Consider the following 19,504-nt stretch of genomic DNA (forward strand, 5'->3'; position numbering starts at 1 on the left):
AATACCACATGTTCAGGCATTCTACAATTTAAAACTAAAAAATCAATAATTCCAATCAACAAAATCAACAATTCCAATCAACTTATCAAAAAAATTAACATTATTAATATCACTGAAATTTAATAATTCCAATCAACTTATCAAAAAAATCAACAATATTAAACATCACTATTAACAATTCCAATCAACAATTCCAATCCACCTAATTTATGAGACTACTTATTAACATCACTGAAATTTGATAATTCCAATCCACAAATCAAATCCAATCAACCTATCAATTTTATGGAAGAAAAACAATAAAAGACCCTAATTGCAATCAACAGATCATTGACATGTATTCATTATTCATTCGAAGAAATGAACAATGAACATCATTGAAACAGAACGAAACCCTAACTTAGCATGGACTTCCACACCAAAATTCGAAGGGACTGAAACACAACAAACACAAACAAACCCTAATGTAATAGTGTTTAATCGAAGGGACTGAAAAATCAAAAAAAAAAAATTTCGCTAGTATTCTTTCACAACAAAGGAAGGAAGGAATGAGTTCGCAGAGACAAGTACCTGAGTTCGCACGGACTGAGTTCGTAGGGGCTGAGTTCGAAGAAGGAAGGAGAAAGGAATGACAATGGAGGAGAAGATAGTGTTCAATTTCAGAGAAGGAGGAGAAACAATGACGATGTTGCAATGACTTTCGAAATTCACAACTAAGTGACATTCAAAATTATAAGGATAACGGTCAAACAAATGTTTTTTTAAATTTAAGGGTACGAAAAAATTAAATGTGACAATTGAATATTACCATTTAAAATTTTCTTTAAAAAGTGCCACCACTGTATTTCGTAAAACCCAGAGGCTACCATGTGGAATTAGCCATAGGATGAGTTACTTGGGTATTACTCCCTCCCTCACTCAATTCACACGCCTCCCTTTCCCTTTCCTTCTTCCTTCTTTCTTTCCCTCCTTCCTTCCCTTCTCCCCCTACTGTACCGCCAGGGCTGGCTGTTGTACCGCCCCTTGTGACTGCCGGCCAGTTGCACGGCACCTCCTGCAAGATTCCCCAACCCCTGGCCTTAGATCTCGACCCTCACCACAGCAGCTGCGCTGCGTTTTTTCCCGACCGGCAGCCACACCACAGTGAACAGCCGTCCACCCTTCCACCACCAGCAACCGCTTCACTCCCTGCGGCCAGCAACTAGCGGCTGTGACAGCAGCATCCCTGAGCCGTGACTCCATCCACCACCACACTAACCACTCTTCTCTCCACCCCTTTCTCTTGTTCACCTAAGTAAGCCATATCCTCTTCCCTAATTGATTTTCTCTTGTTTTTAATTGAAATTGTAATCAAGTTTATGATTTTAGTATTGTTTTTTGTATTATTTTCATTGAATTTTTTCGTGGTTAAGAGTTTGATCGATGAATTGAACATGTTTATGATTTAGGGTTTGAAGTGTGATTATAAGTTATGGGTTGTGTGTTGATTGTATATTAATTTGGTTTAATCTTATCATGGGTAATAGAAATGGTGTTATCCTTGAGCATGAAATAATTAGGGTTTGATTTAGAAGTGAGATTAGTAGTAGTGTGTGCGTTGTATGCTACTTTGGCGGTGTTATGATTAATTGACTAACCTTATGAGTTGTTTTAAGACTTGATTAATTATTGTTGTGATACTTAGTAATGATTTTGATTAAACTTGGCTATAGTTATGATTTTGGTGGTCAAATTGGGAGTAATGGATGCTAATTGTTGTGGATTACAAGTACTCTTAGTAGGTCGTTATTGAATTTATAAATACATAATTTTAGTAAGGCCACGAGAATAATATCACCTTATTGTAGAAGGTTGTTAAGTTACTTGTGGTGATGCTCGATTGTAGTCTTTCTAGCTCTGGAGAATGTAGCGAAAGATGTCGCAATCCGACCACTTTAAGAATTGTCATCATGTCATATTAGTGTTATATTTAACATTGCGCGACTTAAGTGTGAATTGTTGATTCATTTTTAAGATAATGTGAATCGTTATAACTCAAAGTTAGTTGATGTAAGGAAACGGTTCACATAATCCTTTTATTCTTTTGTCGATTGAAAGACTTATGTTATTGTTGAACTAACGATTATGATTGGTGTTGAATGAGTTGCGTACGTGCTAGAAGTAATTGAAAACTTGTCGTGAATGAATGATAGTGGTTACTTTGGCTTTTAGCTGGTATGACAAAGTAGTTAAGGGAACTTATTAGTTCTATTCCTAACTTGTACAGGTTCCCAGTTCATAAGAGGAAAGTAGAACCTTAGTTGGGTGACTTTTGTAACGTTTAGTCGTGCAGTGACGCTTGCAGGTATGTACACGCAGTAATTAACTATCATATTCATTGTTTCAAAGTACTATCAATATTCCGTAATTATATGCATCGTATTAGAAATTATAGAGAGTTGGAAAGTAAACTATTCTATCGAATAGTCATAATAGTGGTATAGGCAAGTAGAATGAAAGCACTAGGAGACAATGAGAACAAATTCCTAAATAGTAGAGAACGTACTATGGTTGCGTGTGGTATCGAATTGATTCCCTAGTTATTGAGCCTTGATTTTGATTAGTTGGCGTGACTCAACTGGATTTATGTCCAGTTGATTTAGTAGTCCCCTTGGTGAGATCCGACGGGATCACCGTAACGGGGGTCTAAGCATACTTTTGTCATAAGGCGCTGGGTGGTCGATACCGCCCCTTGACCGAGGTGTTACCATGCGGGCCTTGCAAACCCCAATATGGTGGCCTCTTCACTGGATTGGTACACCAGTGTGTTAGTTTTTCCCGAAGGTAGGACCCGAGAGGGTCAGCTGGAGGGGGTATGAGCTCATACTTTGCCATGTGCGCCGGGTGGCCGATAACAACCTTGGCCTTGTTACTGCCATGAATAGAGGAAAAATCCACTACTTTTGAATATACTTCGAGGGATTAGTAGTTGAAAGAGAAATCATGAGTAAATTTAAGTGTTTAGACAGATGAGTAGATTCGTTATTGTTGTGCTATGTCGTCTTCTATCCTCTTGTTTTATGATTCTAATTGTTATAAGTTCATTGATTACTGATGTGTATGTGTTGTTGTTTGTTCATGACTCTCTATGATGTTCCTGCTATGATACATTTGGCTATGGTCATTATGTTGAGCAGCAGTTTGATCATAGTTTGACATAACAGGTATAGGAGCTTCTTTTGCATTACATACGGGGGAAATGAGTGAGAATCTTGAAGAGTACACTAATCTTATTGCCTACGTATATATTTTTTTTAATTAAGTTGGTTATATCTTGAGTTTGAGGCACATGTCCTCCTTTGTATAAGTTATTTCTGCTGAGTTGTTTTTTTTGTGGCTTGTATGTTTAAATGGTTTATCATTCTCGTATCTTTCTTCAAACCCAAGCGTTTACATTGGAATCACGATCCATGCTTAACATGTCGACCGAAGATTACTAGATGATCATTTCGCCGTGATATTTTGTTACAAGGCCGATGATGCCTCTTTTCTATTATGTTTTATTGATCGTCGTTTTTTTATAGTGCGCCAAATTTTAGGGTAGATGCTGCCGAAATTCTCGCACAATCTTGTTTGGAGTTTTCTAATCCCTTTAATTAAATCAATCAAACTTTAACCATTTTATTTCTTTATTCATTATATATTTTATTTTATTTTTAATGTAACACCCCAATTTCCTCCGTTCCTTTGCGTTTTTTGGTTCCGTATAGAGGGTCGGAAATTCAGGGGTGTTACAGGTGGTTACCAGAGCCAGTGATTCCTATTTTAAACGCTTCGTGTTTCTTTAATGGTCCTTTTTGTAGTTAAACTATTTTGAGAGTATGGGTAGACTTGGGTTAGGTGCATTATACATGTTCGTGCATATTGATTATTATTGCATATGCAATTATATGCCTATGAGTACGATCTTTGTGGTTATTCTCTATGATTATGTTATGGTTATGGCTGTGACATAACAATTGACATTTTATAGTAGTTTTGAACATGTATGGCAATTTTAAAGCAATTATTGCAATTATGTGTTATGTATAAGCTATCGCTATACAAATATAAAAGATGATATTTGAAATCTTAGCTAGTTTGTGGCATCTTGTACTTTCATTAGGGGTGATGCTTATATAACCTTAGCTTTATATGTTTGGATACATATATATATATATATATATATATATATATATATATATATATATATATATATATATATATATACATATGTATATATATATATATATATATTTATGTGTATTTTTCTTAACATAAACTAGTATGTGTATAATATTGGTTGATTATGTGCTTTACTTTCACTCTTTAGTAGTTTATTTAAATTTTATTTCGACAAGCTTATTAGTTCATCTTAGTCTTGAGTTTTTTCTTAGTTAATCAAATGACGATGAAGTTCTTTTTGATTACTTTTGTTGTGGTGATGATACCAATTGGTGATTTTTGACTAAGTTGTAAATTGCTAAAATTACAAGGGAAATGTAAATTGATGCAATTTTCAATTTCTACTTAAGTGTTGGACTTTTTAAGGCTAAATATGAAATGCTATTATAAAATGTGTCTAATATAACTCTATGAGTAATTTAATGTGAAACATATATGAATATGCTTGTAGAAGTATAACATCAATATATTTTGCATTATTGTCTGAAACCTTTTAATTAATAATTGAGGTTATCGTAATGACACTGTTAGGCCTAGTAGTCGTACAAGCAAGAGTATAAGTGTTTTAAATAAGAATAAGAACAACATATATAATATGATAAAAAGTTACACGTCATTGTGAATAAATTCAAACTTATGAAATAGTTTTATATTTAAAGATAATGGTGTGATTAGGTAATAACTATAGAGAAGGTCGAGTTCAACTGGGATCTTAGGACATGTCACATGTTTTGAAGGATTATGGTAATTAAAGTCGTTAAAATGTAATGGATTGAAGTTAAAAGAGACTCTTAATAGTGTTTGATTGTAAGATGATGTTACCTTTTGGTATGATCAATTAGTAATTTCGTGAATGTAGTTTTAAAATTCTGGGTGTTGTAAAACATTTTATGATATTGATCTAGTTAATATTGATCATAGGGGTTGTGTATTGCTAATAGGAATTTAGAAATTTATGTGCGTACCATGTCTATTCAAGTTTCGAATTGGTTAGATTGAGGTTATTGATATTAGAAATTGACTATAGTTACATTAATGCTGAGTTTTAGTGTAACATTATTATGTTTATCAATTTATGTTTTTATGTTTTCAAAGTCATACAATGATGGAGTTTGATGTTTTCGGGATAACAATTAAGCTAATTGGGTGATGTTATATTTGATAGTTCTAAGTCTAGCATATTATGTTGTGAGACTTTAAGAATGAATTGAGAATAAAGATAGTTCTTAATGATAATGTTGATGTGTTTATCAACTACTAGATCGAGTTTATTTCCACTACTTTAATATGGAATTACATACCACAAAGGTTCTTTGACGTCAATTATAGTGTTTGTTAAGTAGAAATTGTTTTAAAAATAATATTTGCTTCGGATGAAATATTGAAGTAGTCTTTTAGTTACGATAATGGAATCTTTACCCAAAAAGACTTGATTCTTTTTTTTTGGTATCAAGAGAGAAAACTTTATTAGCAAGTTCTCTTAGTTGTGGGAAGACATGAAAATTACTTTGTGGTAAGCTAAAAGAAAAACAAAAAAAAAGGTGATTCGCACGAACAGTGAAAACAAAAATATATGAATTCTAGAGTTGGGTAATGAAAGTTTCGAAACGTTAAATGAAGTCCTAAGAAGTTTTCAAAATGGGTTGTAGTGAAAAGGTTTTTTTTTTGTATCGGTAATCAGGATAAAATACATGTAACCAATAATAATAAAAAAAAAAATTAATATGGAGCGATATTTCAATACATATTCGATTCTGGATGAAGTTGCCACTAAGATTGGCATTAGGACATAGGATTTCGAGTTCATGTTATATACCATAGTCATTGCGTTAGGAAATAACCGTGATTTATTTGGTTAAGACTTAGAGTTTGATGACATATATGTTTTCTTGCTTATGACTTATGGTTAAACCATTTCTGAAGTAAAGATTGAGTGAAAATTAAAATGCAAGGCTTGTTGAACTCAAATGTATTTAGAGGTATGGGGTTTCCCTCGCTTTTGGCATAGTGGGCCTCCCGCTGGGGGTCCGCATGACGGGCTATTAGTTAATTTAACTAAGGCAAGTGATAGTACTAAAAATAATAGAACTAAAAAAAAGTGAATTAGTTAAATCATTCCCAATTCTTTGTCCCTTTCACTAATTCACTTTCTCTGTCCCGACAACCCGCCGCCAGCCACTCCAGCTGTTACTGGTTACCACACACTACCGCACGCAGGGCCTTCCAGGGGCGCCACCAGTAGCCACCATCCATGCGGACCACGCCTGTTAGTCGTTAGTCGTCACATCCACTCTTCAAATCTACTTGTAAGTTTGAGATTTCTTCTCCTAAAACTTAAAATCTTCAATTCTTTTGTATTTTTTGTGTCTTAAATGATTATTTAGGATTTGAGAATAGAGATTGATAGTTGAGAAAACTTTCAGGATTAAAGTTTGAACTGCAGTAGAATCCTCCATTGAATAATTGTATCAATGTCTAACCAATCTATGGTAAGTTTACTACCCAATTTTTCCCTTTTTAACTCGTTCAAATTATAATATTGGGTACCAACTTATATGTAAGCAGGTTTTGCAAATTTCTGGATTAATTCATTGTCTTTTATATGAGAAATAGATTATGATGATCAATGTTGTGAATTTAATTGATTTTAATATTATTCTGTGATTTGTTTTAGAATTTTGAAGGTCTTTTGAATGATTTGCAAAACTGGGAAAATACTCTCAATGGAAAGGACCAGTTGAATAATAAGGATTCACACAAGGGTAAAATGGTAATTTCAACTCTATGGATGACTTTGGTTCTTGAATTTTGTTTAGTTGATGGGGGAGGTTTGGTTTTCTATAAAGGTGTAGTATATGGAAGGAAAATGAATGTTTTGTATGACTGCTTTTTAAGGAATTTTTTTTTGTTAGATGATTTTATTAGGAATTTTAGGTTTGAAACTTGTTTGTTAGAGTTGATCAAGTTTTTTTCAAATTGAAAGTTTGACTTATGCCGATTGTGAAAATGGCGTTAAAAATTCATTTAGTATCCATGTCGGACCACCATCAGGCTATAACCTTTGTCACATACTGTAGTCGTAGCCTATTTTGCTAATCTATAAGCAATGTTACTCTATAAGCTACTATATTATATACTCTACACCCATTTAGCCATAATGATCTCTTAGATCTTTTTGCACTCCAACTATGCCAAATACTTTGCGACCCTCTTCTAAATATTCTCATCTACAGACCTGAACACAAATTAAATCCAACTTTGTCAACATTTTCTCTAGTTGCAACCTAAAAATTGATCTTTAATACTTCATCTTAAGGGGATTGTGTTATGAATCATTAATCAGAGTATGTTTTAAAGAAAGAAAGAAAGAATTTAGAGATGAGAAGGAGAGTACAGAACGAGAGAAGAAGAATCAGAAAGAAGAAATAGAGAATATATAGAATTGAGGGAGGAGATTAATTGTATTTCATTGCCTATCAACCAATTATTACATAATCATATTTATAGAGCTAAACAAGGCCTTACAACCTGCTGCCCACTTAGATTGGTTATAAGATTCTCCTTTTAGAGGGTTTCCCTTAATACCCCTCATAATAGAATTCTGTTAACAATCCCGCTATCTCATTTTTTATCCCCCTTTTCTATCCCTTACTATGCTGTGTAGGTAAGACTTTACCCTCGGCCGGAAGTTGCACCTTGTCCTCAAGGTGAGAGTTAGGAAAGGTAGCAAGCAAATTATGGTAGTCCTCCTAAGTGGCTTCAAACGAAGATAATCCTTGCCTTTGAACCAGAATTTACCAAATGGATGGACTAGATTGACGTAAAGCGAAGATCTCCTCCAGAACAGTGACAAAAGCCAAGTCATTAGAAAGGTGAGGGGGAATATTAGCTGACTTTGAAATGCCAACAACTGGTTTCAATTGCGAAACATGGAAAACAAGATGGATGAGGTTGTGAGAAGGTAGGGCCGAGCTATACGCCAATTTACCCACCCTTTGAGTGATCTTATACGGGCCATAGTAACTTGGGGACAACTTTTTATGAGAGGGCGTTGAGCAAGAGAGTGTTGACGATATGGTTAAAGCTTCAGAAAAACATCACTTTTGGAAAGAAATCACATCACGTCGTTTGGAATTGGCATAATGTATCATGTTTTGATGAGCTTTGACCAAAGAGAATTGAATTTCATCCAATATGGCATCACTCTCTTGGAGTAAGTGCTCAACACTATCAACTAGAGTGTGTCCATGCCCAAAGCGTACTAAATGTGGAGGAGGCTTCCCATATAATGCATGGAATGGGGATATACGTTGGATGAATGAGGGGCTGTATTGTAACAAAATTCAGCCCACGTAAGGCATTTGGCCCATTGTTTAGGTTTACTAACAAGGAAGCATCTTAGGTAAGTCTCCAAAGCTTTGTTGATGATCTTTATTTGACCATCGGTTTGTGGGTGAAATGCCATGCCACGAATTAGTTTGGTGCCATGAAGTCTGCATAATTCCCTCCAAAAACAACTTAAGAACACCCTATCCATGTTTTCCACAATAGAAGAGGGGAAACCATGTAAAGATAGGACCTCCTTGATAAACAAAGCTGCTAGAGAAACAACCCTAAAGGGGTTTTTGAGCCTAAGAAAGTGTGTATTTGGTAAAATGATTAACAACCACAAAGACTGTATTAAGACCATTCGACTTGGGAAGGCCTTCCACAAAATCCATAGAAATGTGCTCCCATACACTTGAGGCTAAATGTAGAGGCTGTAAAAGTCCATCAAAGGGACTAGTATGAAGCTTTTTGTTGTTGACATGTTCGAAATTGCTGTACGTATTGAGTGGGTGCTTTTCTCCTCTTTGTATTTTGGGTGCTTTTCCATAAACGTTAAACTTGTCTCCTTCGAGCTAAAGTTATTATATTATAACGTTTAAAAGCTCACAACCCAATAGCAACCTTTAAGTGTATATAGGTGAGTTTTATCAACTCCAAATCCCACACAATTGGAAGACTCGGGATACCTTTTTTCTTTAGGTTCACGATGGGGTATAACGTCCCTTCAGACACCCCATCGAAAGTTTTTGGAATGATTAACTTCCATATTCTTGTGCACAAGATGTCAAACCCACTTTAATTTACTATCATTATAGCATAACTTTAATTTTGGGCACATCGAGAACCTTTTGGACATCAACAAAAAATTATCTTTCGTACCAGATTAGGGGTGAAAGTTATTTGGTTAAAAACCGAAAACCAAACTTAACCAAATCGAATAAGAAATTTGGTCAGAATTTTTTCTAATATGATTTGGATTTGGATTGATATTTTAAAAACCAAAATTTTATGATTTGGTTTTACAAAAGAAAAAACGAAAAAATCGAACCTGCACCGAAATAATTAAATCTTAAGAGTACTATCTTGTATTTTAGGCCCAAACGTAAAGTGACTCATCCCTTTCCAAAATATAGGCGGTCCAAAAGTAAACCCTGAACTTCTTCATTAACCCCTAATATCCTTTCCCTTTTTTTTGCCTCATACCGTTTGTCTTCTTCCAATTAGATTTTATCTCTCCTACAATTTCTTTCCCAAAAGCTTATGAATGGAGTCATGCATTCTTCCTTTGAGAATCATTGCTTTACCATGTCTTCATCATCAAGTCTTCGTTTGTCTTCTTATTCAAATCTTTGGTTCAACAACAGTGACATTCTTATATAATTTCTCTTATATTCATTTAAGACTTTTTAGGCTTTTTTCTTTTTAGATTTTTATGTATATTTGTTCTTCAATTTTATATTTTGTTTCTTTGATATTTCTTTTGTAATTTTTCAGTTTTCATTTTGTTTCATATCTAATAATACTGCTCCATATTCATATACATTTTAAATAACTTTCAAATTCGGTTTTTTGGTCTAATTCGGTGAAAGGGGATTACTTTTGGTTCGGTGTAGTTTGGTTTTAAAAAAAATTCGATTTCGATTTGGATTTGGACTTGAGATGTGAAAACGGAATTTAATTTGGTTTATTTTGGTTTTGTGTCGTAACCGAACCGAAAACCAAACTTACACCCCTGTACCAGATAACTTTTTCTTGAGTCATGTATCACACCACATTGAGATTAAATAGCCATCTTTTGTTCCTAATCTTACACCCCTTTAGAACATAAATTAAGAACTTCAAATACTTTTCCAATGAAAACATTGTTGAAAACCCACCTGTACTTCAAAGTGAGTGATATAGGAAAAGAACTCCACTTCCACACATTTGTTTTGAGAGAAGGGCTAAGTCTGAGCAATCTGGAGCGTGAATACTCATTCCTTCTGCATCTTCGGTTAATTTATGTCTTTTGTGTATTCAATGATTTCCCATGATGAACTCAAAGATCCTGACCACACGTTACTCATAATACAAAAGTAAATTAGAAGCTATTTGACCGAATAAATAATAAGAAATATTAACTCCGTCCACATCACTTTTCGAATGGAGGAAAGATAAACTAAATTCTAATTTGACCGAATAAATAATAAGATAAACTTTTTAGATTTAGTATGTTTTTTTGGAACTTTTATTATTCTTTGATCTTATCATCCTATGTGATTGTAGGTGTTTGCTACTTTACGGGTGATGATTTTTGTGTTACGGATGGTGATTTTTGTGGTCAGCCACTCTAAGCGTAAACGTTATTCTATTAACTGAATTTTGCTTGGTGATTGATGGATTTCATTCTCTGACAAGGTGGCTTTTCAAGCCTGCTTTGGTTTTCCAATGGCAAACTATGTTCAGAATGTTTTTGAATGCATATTTAAGCTCTCTAAAATTTTGGGATGTTCATTTTACTCATCGGATATTGTAAGAATTACTATAAAAAAATTATGCTAAAAATTATTTTCATGTGTATGTATTTTCCTAAAATGGGGGTGTTATATGTTAAGTTAATTTGTTCTTATAAAATGGAATGCTGATTTGTTTTAATGGTGGCTACACTATATCTATTCTTCAGAAACTTGAAGTTTTGAACGACCATAAGCAAACTGTTGGTATAAGTAACTCCACTTTGGTGAGCAGTGGTGTGAGCCAGCATCGACCTCCAACAAAGTATGATCCATTGAGCCATATGTCGAGTACTTTCATGACTAACGATAATATTGTGGATGCCTCCTCTGAGAAAGATTTGGTAGCATTTATATGTCCCACTTTTTGCCAACTTCATTATACTGCCATTCCCTTTTGTGGCTTTAATTTGATCTAGTATTTCACGGACCTTTGCAGGGAAATGAATATTTTAAGCAAAAGAAGTTCAATGAAGCAATTGATTGCTATTCCAGAAGCATCGCTTTGTCGCCAACAGCTGTGGCTTACGCCAATAGGGCAATGGCTTATCTCAAAATTAAGCGGTAAGTTTCAGTTTTAGACAACAACTCCGTAACTTACCTTATGATAAAGACATCACTCATCATTCATTGTAAGTTGGAATAGTTTGATTTGGCTGCATTTGTTTTTAACTCTCCCAAGCATAGTAATTTTGGCACTTGAATCATGTAGATATCAAGAGGCTGAGGATGACTGCACAGAGGCTCTAAACTTAGATGATCGCTATATAAAAGCATACTCACGTCGAGCTACAGCCAGAAAGGAGCTCAAGAAACTGAGAGACTCCTTAGAAGGTATGTTACATTGATAGGGATTATGATTTTTCTATGTAGGAAGTGGTGTGTTCAGCTAATGATTGATTCTTTTCGCAGATGTTGAGTTTGCGTTGAGGCTAGAGCCACAAAATGTAGATCTCAAGAAACAGCATGCTGAAGTGAAGTTCTTGCTTGAGAAGGTGAATTTATTTACTCTTTTTGACAAGTGAACATTCAAAATGAAGCTTAGGACTTTCGAATTGAAATTGTTATTCATGCCCTAGTTTGATATTATTTGTAGAGACCTTATTCATCAAACATTAGAAAAACTAGGGGTGAAAGTTTGGTTTTTGGTTTAGATTCGATACAAATCCAAATCAAACCGAATAGAACTCGTTTTGATATTTTCAGTCCAAATCGAAATCATAATATTTATAATCCAAATTGAACCAAACCGAATTTTAAAATACTAATCCAAATTGAACCGAATATATCGAATTGCAATGATTTGTATATTTTACATCGAAAGTCAAATTTGCATGTATTGTTTTAAAATTATTCTTTCTAAAGCTCCTAAATAGATATTAATAATTTTAGGGTTTTTAATTTCAACAAGTAAAAAACTTTTAACAAAAATCTAAAAATGTAACATGTCTTTAACATTTTGGTTTTTTCGGTTTTTCGGTTTTGTTGGACCTTAGATCGAGTCCAAACCCAACACCGAATTATAATAAAAATTCAGTCCAAACCAAACCAAATTTAAAATATAGTCAAACGAAATTACTTATTCGATTTGGTTTGGTTCGGTATTCAATTTTTCATCAAATTACTTACACCCCTAAGAAAAACTGTTATAGCCTTAATCTCGGCCATGGAATCCCAAATTGCAGTTGAATGGTTCATCAGGAGAGGAGAGAATGAGAGGAGAGAGAAGGAAAAAAATTAATGCACCGGGAAAAAAGGAGGAAAAGATGAAGTGCACAAACAAGAAAGTTCTGGATTTACATGTTGAGTTTTAATATTAAAAACAAATGTGATACAACTGCCTGAGTCCAGTTGTTTCTCTTTTTCATACTCTACCCTTACCACTTGTGTGCGATGAGACTCGATGATGGAGGTTGGTTGGGGAATGTGCTAATACAATAGCGTCTATTTAAAGTAGATCATTTGTAATTGTGGATCAATTAATCTTAAATTATTAACGGCTAATGCCATGACCATTAATTCTGTGCTCACACCATTTATAAACCTTGATGGGTCCATTGTGACTGGTATGAATGATGAAGTGGTATGTTTGTTGTGATCCACTTTTTAAATAGAGCTGAATTGAAGTCCGTATTCCATCTAAATTTTTTATATTTTGTATATGCTTGTGTGTTTCCTCTTTCATATTCTTCTAGAAACATTTAGGGTTTTACTAGTATGTCTCATGCAGCGTAATAGAAAAAGGCTAATGATACCATCAGAAAAGTCACCTTAGATAGCGTCCTGCGTTTCTATTCTCATCCACACCATACCATCTTCTATTCTGGGAAAGAATTGTCCCAAATTCCCCATTTACAAAATAAGAAAAGCTGAGAGAAATAAGTTGACATATATCCTTTTGATATAATCTTGAAGTCTCGCGTATTCTTTTTTTATTTCCTGGAGCTTTTAACTTCTTCCCTTGCGCCTTTTTAAGTACTAGTTGGTTAAAAAATACTGCTTCATAGAGACCGTGTAACACTATAATGTCAGATTGCAAAGTTAATAAAAAAGTTTTTGTTCTGTGGGACTTACTAAGATAATTCTTATTAAAAATCCAACAAATGGCCACTTCTATTCTTTGATTATTTATGCTCTATTTTCAAGCACCACTATAGAAACATGTTTTTTTTTTTTTTTTTTTAAAATTTTTTTTTATTCGATTGACAACCACAGTACCAAGAATTTAAGGTTGGAAAATTTTTCAATTTCCTCTCAATAACCTTCAGTTTTTTAATTCTTCCCATTAGGAGGTTTATATGGTGCTAGATAGTGTGCGTTGACCGTTTTCTTGTTGAAGCACACCTCATGCCATAGAGTGTGTAAGGCTTCAAAGCATGCACACAAATACAATACATTTTATCTTTCGAGTCTTCAATTGATATGTAGAACCAATAGTTCATTATCCATAGCTTTATATTTAGACGTGTCTATATCTTAATGATATCAAGTAAGGGTGCCTTCCAACCATGTTTTAGAACCAATATTCTCTATATTTGGCTCTCACACTTAATCCTATGGGTAACATCTTGTTGGATGCCCCAAGTATTCTTAATATGGACTCAAGGTATTTGAAGCATCCACTTGAAGCAGTTTCTTTCTCTTCTAACTTCACAGTGCCTCTCAATATTGTGTTTATGCTAAAATTAAACTCCATGTACTTTGTCTTATGCCGACTTAATTTAAAATCTTATGAATCCCACTCTTGTCTCTATCATTCTAACATAGCAATTGCAATGTTCCCGGTCTTATCTACCAAAATAATGTCATCAGCATACGACATGCACCATGGGATGTCTCCTTGTATCGATCAAGATCCTCTACGAAAAGTGAGGCTCAGTGTCAAGCCTTGTTGGCCAATTGTGATTGCAAAATCCTATGTTGCCGCTCCTCATGCCCTAACATTCTTCTTACTTCTCGATACATACTTTTGCGTTATATTAATGTATTTCTTGAGTGCCCTTCTTTGTTATTTCCATCTAATGTACTTCTCTTGATACCTTGTCGTATGCTAATGCCAAGTCAATAAATACCATGTGCAAGTCTCTTTTTCTAGTTCTATAGTACTCCATTTCTCTCATAAAATGAATTGCTTCCATTTTAGTTCACCTTGACATAAATTCAAATTGGTTCCCGGATATGGAGGTACATCTCCTCATATGTATCTGTGTCATTCTTTCCCACAACTTCATAGCATGGCTCATGAGTTTTATTTCTCTATAGTTAATGTAATCTTAGACATATCTTTTGTTCTTATAAATAGGCACTTGAGTACTTCTTCTCAAGTCATTGGGCATTTTGTTTGTCTTTCAAATATTGTTGAATAGATCATTAGCCAAGTCACTCCAATCATTCCTAAACATCTCCATATCTCAATAGGTATACAAAATGTCCCAAATGCTTTCTTTAGCTTTATTTTCTTCAACACCCTAACCATTTCTAATTTTTATTTTCTTTGCATAATTTCTCTACTTTGATCTAAGGAAATAATTGTTGTGTCCCTATAATGTTTCCTTGTTTTCTATTAAATAGCTCATCAAAATACTTTCTCCATCAATCCTTGATGTTTACGCCCTGAACTAGAATTATCTTATTCTTATCCATAATATACTTCACTACACCTATGTCATTAGTTTTTTCTTGCCGCCTCTTTCCATTCTATAAATATCTTGTTCTTTTTCTTTAGAATCTAATTTGTCAAACACCTTTTGATTCTATCATGTATATCCTTTACCACGAAAGTACTACTTGATTCTCCTAAAATCTCATTAGCAATTCGAATATTACAAGTTTTCATCTTTGTCAAAGTATTCCCCGCATCTGAAGACATCTCTTACTCTGTTTCTTTAGTATTTTTCTTGGCAAAAACTTTACATTATCTACTTTTAGTTGATCTATAGTACGATCATGATCATACAAGCATAGTATGATCTACAGTATGATCATACGATCATACATGTATATTATTGGCCTTATTCACCAGAACATAAGATAGAGAAGTTGTTATTTGTGTTTAAAAACATTAGATAAAATCGGGGAAGTTGAAAACGAAAATCAATAGTTGGCCATATTTCGGAACAAACAAGGATATTTGGAACTGCAGCTGCTCACAATGATGCTACAAAAATGAGTGTCATCTCATGATGGTCTTCTTATGGTGCTGAGACTGAAACTTGTAGAAATTGCTATTAGAGTATAAGGTTTTTATTGCATTTCACTCGAGCTTGTGTGGAAGGTCCTTGTAGAATATGGGATATCGATCCCGAGAGTACCTATCTTGATGATCCACTATAAGGTTGGAAGGCTTGAGAGTTGAAGATTGGAGGAATTAAGGTCGAAAGAAGTTGTGACATGGAATTAAAATGTTCATATTTATTGCTATGGTTGGTTATTCTTTTTTTTTTTTTTTAGATTTATTTTTATGATTTATATACTTGATTTGATGATCCAAAAATTGGATTTAGAGCTTTAACATAAAAATGTTGTTATTTTTGTAAGATTGGATTACATTTCGTGTCTTACGTTATCGAAACTTAAATTTATCATTTACGTCTCTCGTATCAGATCGAACGTTCGTTCCGTGCAACATAGGGTAGGATAGTGACATGACAACCAAAGTAAATTATTCTCACATCTTATGTCATAAGAAAAATTGAAAATAATGTGGGTGTGTCTCCTACTCTGCTACATGTTGGATCCTCTAGGCCTGTGTATCACTCTTATTCTGCTAGCATACTCTTTATTTTTTTATTTTTTATTTCGCATGTAATGATAGTGTGTTAAAGCCTTTAGAAATTTTATGTAGGCAATTCTTGCAAAAGCAGCGGGAACAGATACAAGAGCTGTGCCTAGGGTGAAAGAAATTGAGAAACAGGTAGATGACAATGGATATGAAAAACCTACTCTGTGTGCGTCTGAACGAAGTAATAAAGTGGGAGTTGATGTTCTTCCAGATAACATCCCAGTAAGATTTTAATGTCTGAATTGGTTTCTGGGTCATTTTGAAAATTTGTTCTCATTCAAAAAAAAAAATTATTATGAAAATATGGCATGAAATTTCTTCAGACTTTAAGTTTTTTCATGTGTTGCATTTTAATCGCTAATGTTTTTTTTCTGAAGAATCAACAGCTGTCTTTGAACAAAACTCCTGATTCTGGAGAGAGAGATGTCAAAATCAAAACATCTGGTGATAGAAACAGGCAAAAATTAAATGGCTTGCATGGCATTGCATCAAGCAATTCTCCTTTGGTATGTTTGCTTCATGTATATGAAACGCCATATGCATTGCATGACAACTTTAAATAGTTTTTGTTCATCATCTTCGTCCATGGTTTTATTTTGGTGTATTTTTACAAAGTCTGCGTTTCATAAATTTTTTAGGACATTAAATGGTAATTCACAACTGACCTTTTTTCCTTGTGCTGAAAAAAAAGAGTGGGAAAAAAGAGTTGGGGACATCATTTCAAGAGCTTGCTTCTCGGGCTGCATCTCGAGCCATAGCAGATGCTGCTACAACTATCAGTACCCCAAAATCAGCTTATCAGTTTGAAATTACTTGGAAAGGACTTTGTGGTGACCGTTCTTTACAAGCTCGTATGTTGAAGGTTTGCAAACGTTGAATCTTGCTCTAATGCTTGATAATATGGAATTGATACTTTTTGTGGGTTGTTTAAGTTGGCCTTTTTCTATTTGGAGCCACTGATGATGTATTTTTCTTGTGTTTTTTCAATGTGTAGGCCACTCGACCAGATACATTGCCACAGATTTTTAAGAATGCTTTAACTGCCCCCTTACTTATCGATATTGTCAAATGTGTTGCATCCTTTTTTGTGTAAGTCAAGGTGTCATGTTCCGAGCTGAATTATTTATACTATGTATTAGATCCTATTATGTCTAATTATCCATATTCTTTGCTGCATCTTATGGAAGTGACGAGACTGAGCTTGCTGTCAGCTATCTGCAAAATTTGACGAAGATCCCAAGATTTGACATGATCATTTTGTGCCTTCCTCCAGTAGACAGGGACGGTATGTGCATTATTAAAATTTACAAGCTTGTAACATCTTCATGATTGGATATTATGATTTCTAGCTCCTGCGTATGAACTTACGATGTTTGTCTAGAAATGGTTCTGGACAAATAGTTACTAAAGAAGCCATTTAGAGTTCAGGGTTATCAAAGGAGGCTTTGAATTTGGTTACATGGATAATAAAATAAGAAAAACTGGAATAAAACCTAATCTATCACAAGGTGATTGCATTTATGTGCAATAAATGTTGTCTTTATGTGTCTTAAACCTGGAGTAATAAGGTTTGTATGTTGCAGTTTCCAGTTTCATCAAATTGTATGATGGAGTACTGGCAACTATGATGTCAATTCAGGAGTACTGAAAGTTTTCATGGAGTATCTTATTCGAAATAGCTAGAGCTTAGAGGCTAATTAATAGTCCCATATCTTACATTCATGGATTAAGAAAGTTTAGGCTTATATCTTGTGGAGTTTTACTTTTTGGATTTTGTTTTCTTGTAAGATTTTTGGAGCACGGAAGCTATTTCCCCGTTAACAACTCTGGTGCTTAGTTTACCTTTGATGTTATAAATTAGCTTAGTCGCGTTAAATTTGGAAGTCCTCTGGTGAATGTGGCTCACTAATGTTTATATTGAACGTGCTTAGTTGACTTTGGATGTTATAAATTAGCTTAGTTGCGTTAAACTAGGTTAGTTTATATTGAACATCTGAAAAATCAGGTCTGTCCTCCTTGATTCTTACTTACGCGTAATTCTTAACCTTCTTATTGCCGTTCATGATTATCTCACTGAGAAGTGAGAATAGCTTTTCAGCAGAAGCATAACGTTTTCTAAGATGATTTTAAATGACTTGATTTCTTGAATTCTTTGCACGAGAAAGAAATGGTAACACCAAATCTTATTGAAAATTAGTATAGACGTAAATGTTTGTGGATTTAGAGTGAATTAGAAGGGATGTTGTATTAAAATAGAATGACACAATAAGCAATTTATGTATTTATCAAAATAGAGACTTGAACCAAAAATTAAACCATCAGTCGTTTACAAGTTAGCAGAATAAACAAAATACAGTTTACTAGTTTTATGTTTAAAAGAATACACCGATTAAATTTGGTTGGTTGTTACTGGGAGAAAAAAAAACCAGAAACACATACACGAAAGAAATGTATGGATGAGATGAAAAGATAGATAGAGTTGATCGTCATAAATAGAAACGTAGTGACTTGAGGAGAACTGAGGCAGGATTTCACTTCAAGTACAGAGGAAAGCTTAATTAATGAAAATTTGTGGACAGATTTGTAATTGTGTTTGCTTGATTTGATCGGTGAAATATAGGCTAACTTGATATTCATCATGCAGAGCTTTGCAGGATATGGAATAATGTATTTCTTAGCACTGCTACTACTATTGAGCTTGGAGAATTGCTTAGTGACCTCCATCCAAAGTATTGCCCTCGACGATTTCGATGATCTCATCCTTCAACATTCAGGACACACTCATTTTGTATATTGCTGCCACATTTTGTACATTGTAATATATTTTAATTTTTACATTAGCTTTTTTGAGGTTCTCTTGAAGTATAGCTTGAATATTTTTTATGATTAGTTTAGCATGAGCTTTGATCGGATTTATTTTTTCCTTTTTCAGGTTACATTCCAATTAAGGTTGTGTTTCATATTAGAGCTTGCCTTTGGCTAAAGGCGTTACTTGCATTTATTTATGGTCTATAATATGTATTGAATTGAACTGAATCAAGTATGTCGGCAAAAAAAAAAAAAATTGATGTTATAATTTTGAGAATGATTTGAACTAAAGCTTCCATGGATCCCTAGAATGATTAACAATTTTGAGAATTTCTGCCTTATAATTTTTATTTAGCAGGTCTTGCGAGAAAACCGCCTTACCGAGAGATCA

The 19,504-nt window shown here is 34.0% G+C and overlaps 1 protein-coding gene across 8 annotated transcripts; it reads left to right on the forward strand.

Annotated features, from left to right (window-relative positions):
- The first annotated feature begins 882 nt into the window (after positions 1-882).
- Positions 883-19,404, forward strand: LOC130817860 (uncharacterized). Of its 8 annotated transcripts, none has more exons than XR_009043871.1 (17): positions 886-1,294; positions 2,267-2,344; positions 6,379-6,509; positions 6,627-6,692; positions 6,878-6,973; positions 10,798-10,851; positions 11,195-11,368; positions 11,464-11,588; positions 11,737-11,858; positions 11,937-12,019; positions 16,369-16,527; positions 16,683-16,811; positions 16,997-17,167; positions 17,300-17,394; positions 17,493-17,590; positions 18,950-19,120; positions 19,238-19,404. XR_009043871.1 is itself a non-coding variant. In XM_057683808.1 (17 exons), exons 4-16 carry the CDS (start codon positions 6,675-6,677, stop codon positions 19,057-19,059), a joined length of 1,434 nt encoding a protein of 477 aa, XP_057539791.1. In that variant the 5' UTR covers positions 886-1,294; positions 2,267-2,344; positions 6,379-6,509; positions 6,627-6,674; the 3' UTR covers positions 19,060-19,093; positions 19,238-19,404. The 8 variants fall into 8 exon arrangements, 6 of the variants coding, with proteins under 6 accessions (XP_057539792.1, XP_057539791.1, XP_057539790.1 ...); XM_057683808.1 differs by having other exon boundaries at positions 18,950-19,093; XM_057683809.1 differs by having other exon boundaries at positions 883-1,294; positions 16,692-16,811; positions 18,950-19,404.
- The last annotated feature ends 100 nt before the right edge of the window (positions 19,405-19,504 follow it).

This window comes from Amaranthus tricolor, chromosome 7, assembly GCF_026212465.1.
Source record: "Amaranthus tricolor cultivar Red isolate AtriRed21 chromosome 7, ASM2621246v1, whole genome shotgun sequence".
NCBI classification, from domain to species: domain Eukaryota; kingdom Viridiplantae; phylum Streptophyta; class Magnoliopsida; order Caryophyllales; family Amaranthaceae; genus Amaranthus; species Amaranthus tricolor.

Coding starts and splice junctions, on each gene's coding strand:
- LOC130817860 (XM_057683807.1), top strand. Junction 11,589..11,736: donor GCTTATCTCAAAATTAAGCG/GTAAGTTTCAGT, acceptor TGAATCATGTAG/ATATCAAGAGGCTGAGGATG. Junction 16,812..16,996: donor CATCAAGCAATTCTCCTTTG/GTATGTTTGCTT, acceptor CTGAAAAAAAAG/AGTGGGAAAAAAGAGTTGGG.